General features: G+C 42.3%; 1 protein-coding gene across 49 annotated transcripts in view; it reads left to right on the plus strand.

Moving 5' to 3' along the window:
• Nrcam (neuronal cell adhesion molecule) overlaps positions 1-13,408 on the plus strand; it is a 280,815-nt gene extending 267,407 nt beyond the window's left edge. For 24 of the 49 annotated variants that reach the window (XM_028882713.2, XM_028882712.2, XM_028882723.2 and 21 more), the window contains 2 exons: positions 5,985-5,996; positions 6,565-13,408. In XM_028882713.2, the coding sequence (XP_028738546.1) occupies positions 5,985-5,996; positions 6,565-6,802 (250 nt within the window). In that variant the 3' untranslated portion in view covers positions 6,803-13,408. Of the gene's footprint in view, positions 1-2,174; positions 3,182-5,984; positions 5,997-6,564 lie in introns of those variants that run through there. The other 25 variants (XM_028882726.2, XM_028882737.2, XM_028882716.2 and 22 more) reach the window with 3 other exon arrangements.
• Positions 13,409-14,223: the final 815 nt, after the last annotated feature.

Below are 14,223 nucleotides of genomic sequence, written 5' to 3' on the forward strand. Positions count from 1 at the left end.
TCTGAAAAAACTCTATTTATGAAATACCTTTTATAACATAGGGAGGTTTGTGTGTGTGTGTGTGTGTGTGTGTGTTGGCATAACATGTAATCTTCCAAATATGCATGAAGCTCATATTGTGGCTTTTTTCGACAGAAGAAAATACTTTTGGGTGAAATAAAAGATTCACTATTGTGATTTCCAAGTCACCTTTGCATCAGGTACTACCTGCCTCTGTAGCTCATTTTTGGTATTTCCATGTCAGTATCACTCATAAAGGACAACCAGAGCCAACATAGGAAATGTAAAATGGATTCAGGAAAACTGTATATTTCAGTATGAGTTTTCATAGCAGTGTCTATGCAGATGTGAGCATGTCTGGCCTCCAGTGTCTCAACACCTACACTGTTCCCCTCCTCAACAGAAAGAACCAATGCTTTCTAAAAGCTATCAGAATTTCCATAGCTCACAATACCAGAACAATGTCTTTCTTGCAAGGGTTATGTTGATGCCAGATATTGGATCTGGAGCTGAAAGTGTTTGAAAACCTTAGACAGCACCCACCTACTATGACCAGTTTTCCATAGCGCATAGAGCAGCCCACAGTGTGCACAGTTCAGGGCAGCTGTGTCTCACTCTGGAGGAGTGGAAATCTTCGCTGGTATAACTCACTTTTCTACCTGTTTCTCCTGCACACAGGTGAGCTGACACTAATTAAAGGACATCCTTGTAAAGTTCATGTGGCTATGACCTCACACAGGATATGCACACCACTCCCTTGTGTATTGATATGAAGCTACATCTTCAATATAGAAAAATATATATTTGCATGAATTGGAAATAAGCCATTGCATTTCATACATTCTTCATATTGTGATGGATTCATATTCTTATGCTTAAGCAAATATGGCAATGTACTGCTCGTCTCAAATCCCTTAAAATATCAGTTGGCTATTATATTGATGTGAAGCCAAGACGCGGGACAATGTGACTTTGAGTGACTATGCTAACACCACTAAACCTTAATTCAAGTCAAGGTTGTGTTTTATGAATTAGCTTGGAATTGAGAGGCTATTAATTTTTCTTTCAACTTAGCTATTACCTCTGATTCCTTTATGATGCCTAATTTGTATCTGTCTCAATTTTCATCATCTAGACAAATTTTCAAGCATCTAAACATCTTCAGAGATTTCTTTTCTAGTTTTGTGCTCTCTATGGGTGACTGACAACTTCCAGCATGGTTCTGTTTTCAGAGCAGTACATAGCAAGTGTCTGGCTTTTACCTTCATAGTCACAATTTGATTTACATCTACTGGCTCACATTTCTTTGTCTCAGCATTAATTCATGTGTGTGCTGTGTCTGTGAAGCGTTTTCAAATGGCTGTCTTTGGCTTTTGCCAAAGTTTCTCATGATAGAGAAACTTTCCATTTGGGCCCATTGAATACAAGCCCATTTGGCAAAAATACTTGTCACTCATGGAATGACATTAATCCTGGAGGATCCTAAGGAAATAAAGTTCTGATGAGTGTCTTCAACTCAATCCACAACTTGGTGGTGTAGTTTTGAGTGAATTTCCAAGTTAGTGAGAACAATCCTTCATGAGAAATCGCATCTCCCAAATTCCAGGACATTGCTGTTGTCGATGTGACCTTGTCCTTAGGCATTCAGATACTTCCTCAGCTTTATTCCCTTTGGTTCTTTCCATTTAAGCCTTTTGAATCTGAGAGTCATAACGAATGAAAACGGTTCCAACTATTTATGGAGAATTATTTGTTTTAATGGTACATTTGAGTGTTATTCTCTTCCCTAAATCACCGGGGTCCTTTCTCTACTTTGCACCTTCTAGAAGTTTTGGGCTCTGTATTTCTTATTGATTCTTACTCTCCTGCATTCTGAAAATGAACTATAATGCTGGTCTCATGCTGACACACAATTAGGACTATTGTTGAAATGTAAATTAATTCCATTTGTGTTTCACACGTTCTCCAGCCTGAGGATGGAACAATTCTACATGGTTGGCTCCAAGCCAGACAAAATGTTATAGTGCAAAGAGGGATGGAACTCCCATAGTGGCCAAATCTGATTTTTTTTCCATATGCTATATGCCCATACCCTGACTCCAAGACCCACCCCTAAGCAGCTACGCTCTCTCAGAAGCCTGCAGCTTTCTTTGTTTGTCTCTTTAATTATACAGACAGTAGGATCTGCATCCTTACTAGCATATAGAAAAATCAAAGAAACAGTGCAGCCAAATATGTAAGTATTTCCTTATTCTTTAGATGCATTCTCTTTAAAAACAAGAGTGAGCCTAGGTTGTAAACCATATGCCTGTGCTATGTGAACCATGAACCATGATTTACTGCCCAAGTGGAGGATTGTGCCATGGTAATCTTGTCGTTCATGTGACCACAGCCTGCTGCCAGCTTGCTAACTCTTGCTCAAAGCTTGGCTGATACAAGCCTGTGGTGTTGCATTTGTTACATACTTCAGGCTTATTGTGCTCATAAATATGAACTGGTTGTAAGTATATAATGATGAACTCTTATAGTATGCCAGCATAAGGTTTGGGTGCATGGACGTCAATAACACTGTTGTATCATTTGATCATGGTACGATGGTTGCTGCTGGAAAATCAAATGTAATTATAGATTTATTTACTTGCTTTTATTTTAGTAAACATTTCATGGGTATGAACCAGGCACTACTGGGAAAGACATGAATGAACTCCCTAAAATATATTCTTAGTATGAAAGAAAGAAAAATACAAGCCAGTGCTTTGTCTGCTGTTATAATATTAAGGAGGGATGAAAAATTTAATGTTAGAATTCTAAAGCATTTCTGAAATATTCTTGATCTCTTCTATTGTGGTTTTTATTATGAATTTACCCAAAGGATATTTACTGAGTGCCTATTATATGCGTGACCTTAGGAAAATTGAACGTAATAGAATTTGCTCCCTCACTGAGAGATTATAATCTAGTGAGGAGTACAGAGAACTACCAACAACTTGGTGGGTTGTGTGAGAAGTGTCACTTCTTTTTCCCATCATATTGCTTGATACTCCTGGGTAGCTTTCATTGGTAGTGCTGAAAGCAGCCAAGTATGGCAGCCCATGTCTATACTCCTAGCACTTGGGCGGCAAAGGCAGGAAGATGAGAAGTTCAAGGTCATCTTCAGCTACATAGCAAGGTTGGGAGTGTTAGGCCAGCCTGGGCTACGTAGACCCTGTTTTCAAAACCATAGAGAAGGAGGAGGAAGGAGAGGATGAAAACAAGGAAGAGGAAGAGAAGGAGGAAGAGACAAAGGCCATCCTTACCATTATTTCTGATTCTAGACAGAACACTTCAGCATTGGCCATCAAGGATTCTGTTCACTGTAGTTTTCATGTAGGCATGCTTAGCCAGATTAATAGAACCATTTCCCCTTTCTAGTGTATTTAAGTTATCTTCATCTGAGTGGGTGTTGAACTCTATCATATACCTTTTTCTAAATCTACTGTGATGATCACAGTTTTTTTTTCTTTCTACAAAAGTACAAGTGGTAAATTTCATATATTATATTTTCATACTAAATCAAACTTGCATTCCTAAATTTGACCCAACTTGGATATTGTATTTTATCTCTTCAGTGGTTGGCTACATTTGGCTTGTTATGAGTTCAGGTCTCCTTGTCCATGTTTGTGAGTTGCATCAGCTCCATAGCTTGACTTTCTTGTGGTATTTTTGTTGGTTTTACTTACCATGGTCATAAAAGTCTCATAACATTATTACAGAAGTGGTGGTTCTGACATGTACAAACTCAGATCTTCACCCGAGCATGTTCTGCTGCACAGTGAAAAGGGGTAATGCCAAGCTTCTTATTTAGGCCAGACATTCTGGTGCCATCATCCTCCCTCTGTCTCCCTAACCAATCCATCAGGAAGTCCTCCTTGCTCTTCTTTCCAAAATATGACTACAATCTGAGCATTTTGTTTAAACATCTTCAACATTCCACCCAGGTCCAAACCACAGCCATCTCTCTCCTGGATAACAGAAGTAATCCCGCCCCCTGCCCCCACCCCGACTCTATGGCAAAGCTTTGCAGACTCACACTTATAAAGAGCCCTGGGTAAATGGTTTAGATTTTGCAGCCCACATAGTCTTAGCTGGAACTCTGCAATTCTGCCAATGTAGCAGAAAAGGAGCCAGGGGCAATACATAAATCACAAATAAATAAAGTGGCTCAAGTTTGCCAGAATTTACCAACCCCTCCTCTCAAGGCCAGGCTACTACTGTCAACACTTGATGGCAGAGTTTGTGCCTTTAGAGTAATATAGGTCAGACCGCAGTGCTCACCAGTGGAAATACCCCCCAGGGCTGTTGCGGTAACGCCCCTGCTACCACCACCGTTCACCATGTCCAAGCCAGGGGCTGTGGATCAAAAAACAGAGACAAGAGACAGCAGGTCATTCGCCTCAGCAGAATGCGGAATGCTGTTTATTGAAGGAGGGAGGAGTCCTTAAATACAGGCTTACAGCACAATGGGAGAACCCAGGAGGGCAGAAGTTTGCTACAGATGTTCTACATTCTTGCATCTAAGCTGTTTATGTCCAGTATGCAGGATATACAAACAAGGAACTTCCCTTAAGCATTCAGGAGGGTAGAAACTGGCAGGGAATCAGCATAGGGAGGACAGATGGTCAAGGTCAGCAAGCAAGGCAACAGCTACACAAAACAGGGGCCAGGACCCTACACAGGGCCTCCATCTCTTGAACAGAGGCTCGTCAGTGTCCAGGGAACCTGGGCCTCCAACTACCTTAGAGTAGGTACTTCTAGTAGACAGAGGGAAGACTGGATCAAAGAAATGGCAAAATGAACATGTCCTATAATGTATTCCTTAGCTCATTAGTTCTTCTAAGCAGAATAATAGGTGAAACTCAGGTGGCAAAATCCTGTTTATCATTGGACTCTTCAGGGGCATGATCATCATAAGTATTTAAGCAAAGTATATAAGTTCATAGCTAAATCTCAAAGATGCCGTGTAAGCTGTTTTTATAAGTTGGGTTGTGTAGGTGTTATGCCCTCTGAAATGCCCCCCTCAACAGGCCACCCCAATGAGCTCTGATGTCACCAAGTTGTATAGATAGTTCAGATGGCAGTGTGTACTTGTATATTACCTGAACAGATTGTTTTGTTGTTGTTGTTTTTTTTTTTTTTTTTTTTTTTTTTTTGATAGCACATGAAAGTTTCAACACATTCTTCTTGGAAAGAAAAGTAAGAGATTGCTAGCAGAAAGTATTACCAAAGGAGACACACTTATTTGTTTATCTTTAAATCTTTGTAGCTTGACTAGAAAAAAAACAGTTTTACTAACAATGATCTTAACATCAGTCATTAAGGTAACACTGAAGTTACAGTGACCCCTTGTCACATCAAGTACATCAGGACTTTTATTTAGTTCAAGTATTGTGCATCATTTCTATTTCACAAGGGGTTGTTGCTGATAAATTTTCTTTTTTGCTATTTTTCCCAAATGTTACCCGTTAAGGAGTCAGTCACTGAACCTATGCATATGACATGTCAGTGGATGATCTGAAATTCAGTGACCTATGTGGCCATGTTAGTGGACATTCCTAAACATAGTGAATACTCTTTTGCTTTCAGAAGTTGTGCTTAAGGGTTCAACAAAGAAATAAGCAAAATAATAATAGACTCTCATGATGCTTTGCTTAAGTGCAAGCCTTGGACATCCTCAGTGTATATATAGCACCTGTTAAGCAGAAGACAGAACATACTTAATTGTGAGTTTGGAAGCATTCACCCCCTTAAGGTCTTGAGAGCATGCTGTTTATGGTTCAAATATAGTGCTTTTAAGTGTTTGCCTTTCCAAATTAATAAATCTTTACCCAATTGACCAATAAATCTTCAGAAAAAAGATACTGTGACCTATATCAGTATAAGGACTGTGCTTTTCTTCTTAGGCTGTTCTCATTTGTTTCCTCTGCCTCCTTTTAATGGATTTCTAGGTCTTTTGAAAGGTAAGGCGGAAGTTCACAAATCTGGCCTGCACTCAGTAACAAAATTATTTACTGCAGGATTTTGCTTCTCCTTCTGGCTCAGGAAAAACAATCCATATTTTACATGTAACCAAAATCATGCTCCATTCACATCCAAGGAATCAAAGATGTTCTACAGTAACACTAACAGTAACACATTAACTTGCCCCTGTCCTGAGCTCTGTCCTGCTCCCTTGAATTGCAACAGGGATGGTTTTCAGCTATGCTCAACCCTCCTTCTAAAGCTTGTGATTGTTCCTGGATTGCCTTCTAATCAGGCGTCAGAATCTCTCATTTAAATTAGCACGCACACTCGGAAAGCCATCCGCTCTGCCGCAGACCATGATTCAACCATTTCTGTGCCTGATTTCCATTCCAGCACCACCCTAGCCACTGGAATCCACCTGGCAGCTAGATTTGGCTGCAGCAGCTCAGGACTCCATATGCTTTTTCATAATTTGCATGCACAGTCTATAAAAACAAGGCACTTTACCTAAATGCCAGTCTTACCGAAATAGTTTCTTTTTTCTTTTTTCCTTTTTTTTTCCAGCGATGCAGAAGACCACAAGCCTTTGAAAAAAGGAAGCCGAACACCTTCAGACAGGACTGTGAAAAAAGAAGATAGTGATGATAGCCTGGTTGACTATGGAGAGGGGGTGAATGGCCAGTTCAATGAGGATGGCTCCTTTATTGGACAATACAGTGGTAAGAAAGAGAAAGAACCAGCCGAGGGAAACGAGAGCTCAGAGGCCCCTTCACCTGTCAACGCCATGAACTCCTTTGTTTAAGTCTTTAAGCTCTGCGTCAGTGTCCCATTTCTCTGGAATGTTTTTCCTGAGCACTTCTCATCCCTCTCATCCTGTGGACATATGGGTAGAAAGGATGTTTTCTGCTGTATGTGAGTATTATGAGAACAAAGCAAGAACATAACTCGGTCAAATGATACGTTAACATGAACTGGGGTACAAAGTGAGTACTTTTTTGTTCAGAGTGGGTTTTCTCAATTTCCTTGGAACCGATTAAAAACAAAATTCAACATCCTCAATAGATCACATTATTCCCTGTGTGGGATACAGTTCAATAAGATGCATGAAACCTACGGTACAGAGGACACACCTGTGTATGTGATTGCGATGTGGTCGGGTACTTTGTTGACACTATGCGCTGCCGAACCCTGAATATAAATTCCGTTGTTATTGTGGAGAGTGTTACTGTAGTGTTCTCTAGAGCTCCAATGTCTCTGCGGACATTGTTGTGGAACTCGTGACTATGTCTAGTTGTCGTTAGTCTTTTCAGGAGACTGTTAGGAACGGTATGTACAATATCTACTTGCTACATGAATTAATTATGTCAGGTGCATCTGCTAATGCTCACTGAGACTCTGTTACCTATCCTTTACTCCTGTTACTTCCTAGGCTTCTTAACCTTCCAGGTTACGGTGGCAGTATTCCTCTTCTTACACTCTCTGTGTTCAATCATCTGGGGGCATAAACATTGCATTATGTGACACCTTCTGGCATTTGTGCCATCCTGAAAGAATTGAAGACAAAACTCTCAAGTTAGATTTCAAGTTTTAATCCAGAAAATGCAGGGCAAGACACATGCAGCGCCTTCAGACATTGAGCATCCCCTGGCTCCTGCACTCTGCATGGGCCAGTCTGGGCAACTCCATCCTGTGTTATTGCTGCCGTTAGAAATAAACCTTTAAAAGGCAGAGATAATGAGAGCCAACAGACATGCTGGAAAATTGTGAAAATAAAAAGTTTATTTGAAGGGGCTTTCCCCGATAAATGTCAAAAACAAAGAAAGCTTTGTCATTGGATGGATCACCTGGTGGTTTTGTGGTCTTTTCTGGTTTCTAGCCAAACAAGTCACATTGAAAAAGAAAAATGGCGTGGTTGGAAATGGGTGGAAAAACCAATGATTGTAGAACTAAAAACATACAACAGCATGCAAACAGTGATACACTACCCACTATACCTGTATGAGCTTTCAAACTCGGCAGCCTTCAGCAATGTGTGTGCAAGTTACCACAGGCACACTCCAGAATCTGCAAAATCTGGCAAGCGCTTAATTAGGCCAGCAGTCAAAGGGATTACAGCTGCAGTCTAGAGAATAAACACACATAGCCTATCACAGTCATAAGCCATGTGTGTGAAATGGCTTTACCTCCAATATAAAAATCTATGACAGCCTATGGTTGAAAGAATGCTCACTTTCATTTGCCAATACATTGGTTTCTCATAACTTGCATCAAGTTTAATTTTAAGTAAAGCTTTTTATATGTAGATATTCTGTTGAATTTGTAAATATACATAAAGTGTAGAAGCTATATGCTATAGGTGTTACGTGCAAATAAACACGCAAGCAATGTTTATGTTCTGCTGTGTGAGAAGTAAGCTCATTAATTAATTCAGTGTATGGGACTGAAAAACATCCAAATGCCTTTTGTGGGTTTATTCCCTCTCCTTTTTGCTGTGAAACTGAAATAGTGAACTTTTTTACCCACTGTTTCAGCCAGTTTCTGGCTGAAATCCTCAGCATTTTGCCAATGGAGTAGAGTAGGATTGTCACTTGGCATCTCTGCTGCATACAGGGAAGCTTGTTTTATAGTGACCCCAAAGGAGGTGGCCCTAAGTATTCTCACGTCTTCATGCTTCCTTTCCACAACCCAGCCTGCCTATTGGAAATACAGATAATAAGACAGCCTTGCCTAGACATCAGAAAACACAAAGACAAAGGTTACTTCAATGTTTTCAGAGAAAAACAAATAAATGCACAGTTTCTGCTCTTCCGTAACTACAGATGCTAAACGTCTCTGTGCACGAAGAAGTCACCTTCATCTGTAGATTACTGCAGATTTTGTATTAAAAATTAAGTGTGGTTTCCACGTCCTTCCCTGTTTTGCATCTACCATGTTCCTAGTGGAGTGGGAATGCCCCAGTGTATGTGACTGGTATAATGATCCGATAATCTGTATACAGAGCAGGAAAATGGGACCAGGTTGCCATCAGAAAGTGACTATTAAACAGTCTGGATAGCACGAGTTTTAGCTTCTTCAAACCTGTATTTCTGAAGATTTTGAAGAAATTTTGACTTTTTTTTGTTTTATTTTTTAAAGGCCTAGGACATTATCACAAAACTAAACACGAGAATTAATAAGAAGCATAATCCAGACATTTTAATACAAGGTTAGGGGCTAAGCAAAAAGAGATAGTGGTACCAGTCTTTTGAGAAAAGGAGAAGAAATCAATCATGTTGTGTCCTTTCTTTAAGAAGGCCAATTGCTGGTGCCCAGTCAGTGATGAACAGTCCATTTCTCCAGCTCGGACCTCCTCTTTCCTGGACCACAGTCAGGCTGTATTTCTTAACATGGCTGCTTGATGAGAGAGTTTGAATACTCATATGTGTTATAAACATGCCATCCACTTCCTTCTCTCCACCTTCATTCTGTCTCCAAGCTGTATAGGCGTGCAAACAGCCCAAGCTTAGCAATTACCCACATTCCATCACCTGCCCCTTAGTCACTGGCCCCTGGTCCCTGCACTACAGCCAAGAGACCCGCCTTGCCCTCTCAGTTTTTTAGATAACACCTTATAAAGAGACCTGGAGATGTCAAATAGAGCTCGGTATTCTTCCCACAGAGGGCATATTGGCGGCTCTCTCTCAGACCCCCCTTTCTCCCTCGCCACTGTGAGCCAGATTAACAAACCACAGCCGCACTCTGTGGCAGAAGGGGCTGTAAGACCATAAGTATGACCTCAGAAAAATCTGGTAGTTGTAAAGCGGTACAAACCATCTTGTTCAGGTGGTTTTAACGACTTTAGAGATAAGGAGAGTCCAGGAACTCAGGGATTCTCACCCACCGAATGAATCGCTCCCGCTTGAGACGTTGCTACAGCTGACCACCAGAGGGCGCCCCGTGCTTTAGTCTGCGCAAAAGAAACCCACTAGAGAAAGCCGCCTAGGGACACACAATCCTAATCATTTTGGATAATCAAAGGATGGCCTGATGGTGCAGAAAATGATCGCCTGCTGCAACAAAGGAGACGGGACTGCAGCTCTCCCTAGTGAGTTCACAGTTCCCAGAGAGGAAGCATGAGGTGTGTGAGCCCTTTGCATAGTGTTTTTTTTTTCCTTATTGGGCTGCAGCCTGGGTGGGACAGGAGAGGAGTTGCCCCGGAGTCCACTGCCCCCCTTTGTCAGGTTGGTGTGTGTGACGATAAGGGAAGGGTGTCCTTAAAATGGCCTCAACCCCTTTCTTCAAGAATACTGTTTTTGTCTGGCATTAATGATTTGATGTTTGTTATTGAATAGATCACACACAGAAGTGTTTTAAACACCACCCACAGCTCTTATGACTCACGGAGGAGAAGACGGGAAGAGCAGAGAATATTACTGCAGGATCTGTACTAAATAGTGGCTCGGTGGGGTGGAAAAAACAGTGGCCCAGAGAGAAGGATGCGTATTCCAACTCCGCCATCTGCTAGCTTTGTGGCTGTGCAGGAACCCCTCCTCTAAGCGTTCCATGCCCTTTTTCTCAGTGAGATAATGATGGGGCAGATGATGTCCAATCTGATCTGCCTTTCCTCTTTAATCCTGTGGGTCCTAGTAACAAATAATCTGAGCACTTGCTAAAGCCGGGAAGAAACACAAGCAAAACCAGGTGTGAGTGCCGCTGCCCCGGGGCCTGGAGCCCAGTGTGTGAAGACAAGTATGACCAGATAACCAAGCGCCTGGGTGGGTACAAGTCCACAGTTGGGAAAGAGCTCAGAAGGGAAACATGAGCAAGTGGTAGTGCCATCCAGGCTGGACATGGTGGTCAGGAGAGAGGCCCCGAGGAACGAAATGTGAGCTGAAAGGTGAAAGGCAAGGAAAAGCCATAGAAAAGCAAGGGGACAAAGCTGGCCAGGGCCATGTCTGCATGCCTGCCTAGGTGTGGAGGCCAGTCTATGCTGGGCTGAGGACTGCATGGCAAGCTTCTGTATTTAGTCGAGAAGCAAAGGAAAGTGTGGAGCAATGGAAAGGGTCAAGGAACTCCTAAGATTAAGGGCAGCAGTTTAAGCCGTGGGGCTCAGAGCAATCTGCTAAGGGAGAGGAGCGTGAACAAGAGGGTTGAGGATGGCACATCCTCCAGAAGAGATCCGATGTAGTGAACAGAAGTGGGAGAATGGGCCTCCCTGGAAGACCAGTGACCAGGGTCTGCAAAGCAGGGGGCTGTGTTGAGCTGGAAGTGAGGGAAAGACTGCGGCAAGAATGAAAGTAGAATGTTTCTACCTGGGTCTGGACACCTCCTCCCTGACAGGTGCCACCATCGATCGCCCCTGCCCCTACTTTTTTAGGTGTCTACTGACTTTCTAACAGCTCAAAAGTCTCAGAAACAAACACACCTTCACACCAGTCTCCATCTCACACCCCTTCTGTTACCAGTTGTCCTCCACCTCATGGTCAAATGCTTGAAGTAATAGCAGAAAAGGTATATGAGGGTAATTGTAGAAGCCCCTGTTGGCTGGACCGTACATCCTTTGACTTTCTGTGGCTGTAAAACGTCCCCAGTCCCACCCAGCATGTTCTGTAGACCATGCCTTTCTTCAGTTCTGAGTGTGTGGTTCATTATCTCAGTGGGTGACTCAACAACAAAAGATAAATTTTTTTTTTTGTCATAGCTGACTCACTGAAATCACCTGACAGTTTTAAAAGCCTGGTGCCTGTTCACCCAGGCCCACAAAGTCGCTGTTTTCATTATCTGAACTGTAGCTTGACTGTCACTAGGAAAGGTCCCCAGACGATTCTAATGTGCAGCCAATGTGGAAACCGATGTTGACCAGCTTATCCTTTGCTACTGTGTAAGTAGTCACGGAACAGTATTTTAAACAGACTCCTCAAACACAGCCCAAGGGTGAATCTCAAATTCTCTTCTGTGCCCACATAAAATGAATCTAGAGATTCAGGTAGAATGCTCATACATTGGTGGTGGAAATATAAGATGGTGCAGCCACTTTGGAAAAGAGTTTAGCAGTTTCTTTAAATATTGAATATAAATTTACCATGTGACCACAATTCAACTCTTAAGTCTTTCACCCAAGAGAAGTGAAAGCCTACATCTAGCCATAGGCTTGCATATGCATGTTTACAAAATACCAATCATAACTGCTAGAAAACAACCCCAGTGGGTATGAGCAGGTGAAAGCTGAACAAAATGAGTGTATCATATGCATAGATGGTGTAGCTCCACAGTCAGATTAAATACTACTTGGCAAGTTATGTGAAGGATTAATGAAAACAGCAATGTGAGAAGACTCCAAAAAAACTTCAGATTTTAAAAGTTAAGCACAAAGCTCACTATTCTAATTTACTTGAAATGTCCAAAAGGGCAAAACTGTGAGGACAGGAGGTAGATTTCTGTCTGGGGCTGAGGGAGGTGGAGGCAAGGGTTCATGTGAAATTGGTGATTGCCTGAAGTACTAAAAGGTCTTGAGTCTTATAGTTAAAACAAGTGAATTATGGTATCAAGTGACATCTCAGGAAAGCTTATATTTGTCTGAAGGGTGAATAGAGTTGTGTGTAAATGAGGTTTAACAGCCTCACACCATGGACACATAAGCTCCTGTTCCTCAAGGATGCTGCAAGGCCATCCACTCCAGGTATTCCCCAGAATGACAGCATTGCTTGTTAGAATCACATTCTTGACCTGTCCCAGATCAAATGGTTCAGGAACTCTGCAGGTATAGACCAGCACTTGTCTATCAAAAAAATCCCTCTGATTCCTAACACACTAGCTTGTGTGGAACAAGACACTCAGCCTGTGAGCTAGCCTCTCTCCTATCCCATCATGAGGCAGGGGAATGGCTTAGCTTTGAAATTAAAGGAAGAGAGCAGGTATTCTTCATAACCCCCCCCAAAAAAAAATCAAACAACAACAAAAACAAAACAAAAACAAAAACAAAAAAAACACAAAAAAAACTTCAAAGACTAGTTTAAATGCCCATAATAGGTAAGTGGTTAAACAAATTTTTTAAATGTGCACCATGTCCAGACCACCACTAAACAGTAAGTACAACCCCTGGTACAAGGATCTCATGCCACCAAGTGAAAGGGGCCAAACCAAAGGTTTTGTTCATATAAAACATTGGAGCAGCTGAGACTTTCCTACAAGGACAGGAAGCAGACTGTGTTGGCCAGGGATTGGTGTTTGCAGAGGGATTTACCTCTGGGAGGCAGAGAGAACTCTTCTAGAGGATGGGACTAGTCCATATTTTGATTGTGAGGATAGTTATATGGGTATTCGTTCATCAGGACTCAAAAATTATATGCTTAGACTGAGTGTGCTTTGTTATATATGTTGTATCTCAATAAAGTTGATTTTGAAAGGAAAATAAACTGGACACAAGTGACTCCTCCCCTCACAGACTCTCTTTCTTTCTTTGGACTGCTCACCCCAAGATGGGGCAGAGGAGGGGGGACTCTAGTTCTGCCTTGTCTTCATGTGGGGGACCACACCTGCCTTTTCACAAGTCTGTGGTGGCCTTCCCCCCACCTGCTTAGGTGTGCATGGTGTTGTAGGTCAGGACAAGGTTACAGAGCACACCCAGACTGTGTTGGTTGGGTGACCTCAAGGACCCACATAAGGTAGAATATGAGCATCCAAATATGAGTGGCCATCAAATTCAAGATCTACAGTTAACCATGGAAATGAAGTAACATTTGATTTTCATTCATGCACTTGTTACATTTGTGTTCTCTAGTCAGCTCGACTCAGTCCCTGAGAGCCCTGCTGACCAGAGTCACCCTGCGTTTGTTCTTCGCACTGTGGGTATGGGCAGCTGGTCCTGACACAGAGGAGCCTCCTCAGTACTGGCTCAGTGACAGGCCACCTTTGGAGCCTTCCTGAGGTTGGACCTTTTACATCCTTCTTACCCCTTCCTGAAATCACTGCAGCCTCTTTTAAGCAACATCCTGCCTCCTAGCTTTCAGAGTCCCACCTAAGTGCGATCTGATTGACATGGCAAAAGGAATCCTCATTTGCTTCTTCCTCTTCTTGGAAGTTCTTTCTGTAGGTCCCTGAATGACTCACTCCTCATTCTCCAGGCTGCATAAGGATTATGTGTCTCACACTGCCTTGTCTACAAACGGCATCTCCCCCCCTCTCCTCTCCCCTCCTCTCCCTTCCACACCTCTCCTCTCCCTTCCCCACCCTCCTCTCCCTTCC

This window comes from Peromyscus leucopus, chromosome 14 (assembly GCF_004664715.2).
Source record: "Peromyscus leucopus breed LL Stock chromosome 14, UCI_PerLeu_2.1, whole genome shotgun sequence".
Lineage (NCBI taxonomy): Eukaryota > Metazoa > Chordata > Mammalia > Rodentia > Cricetidae > Peromyscus > Peromyscus leucopus.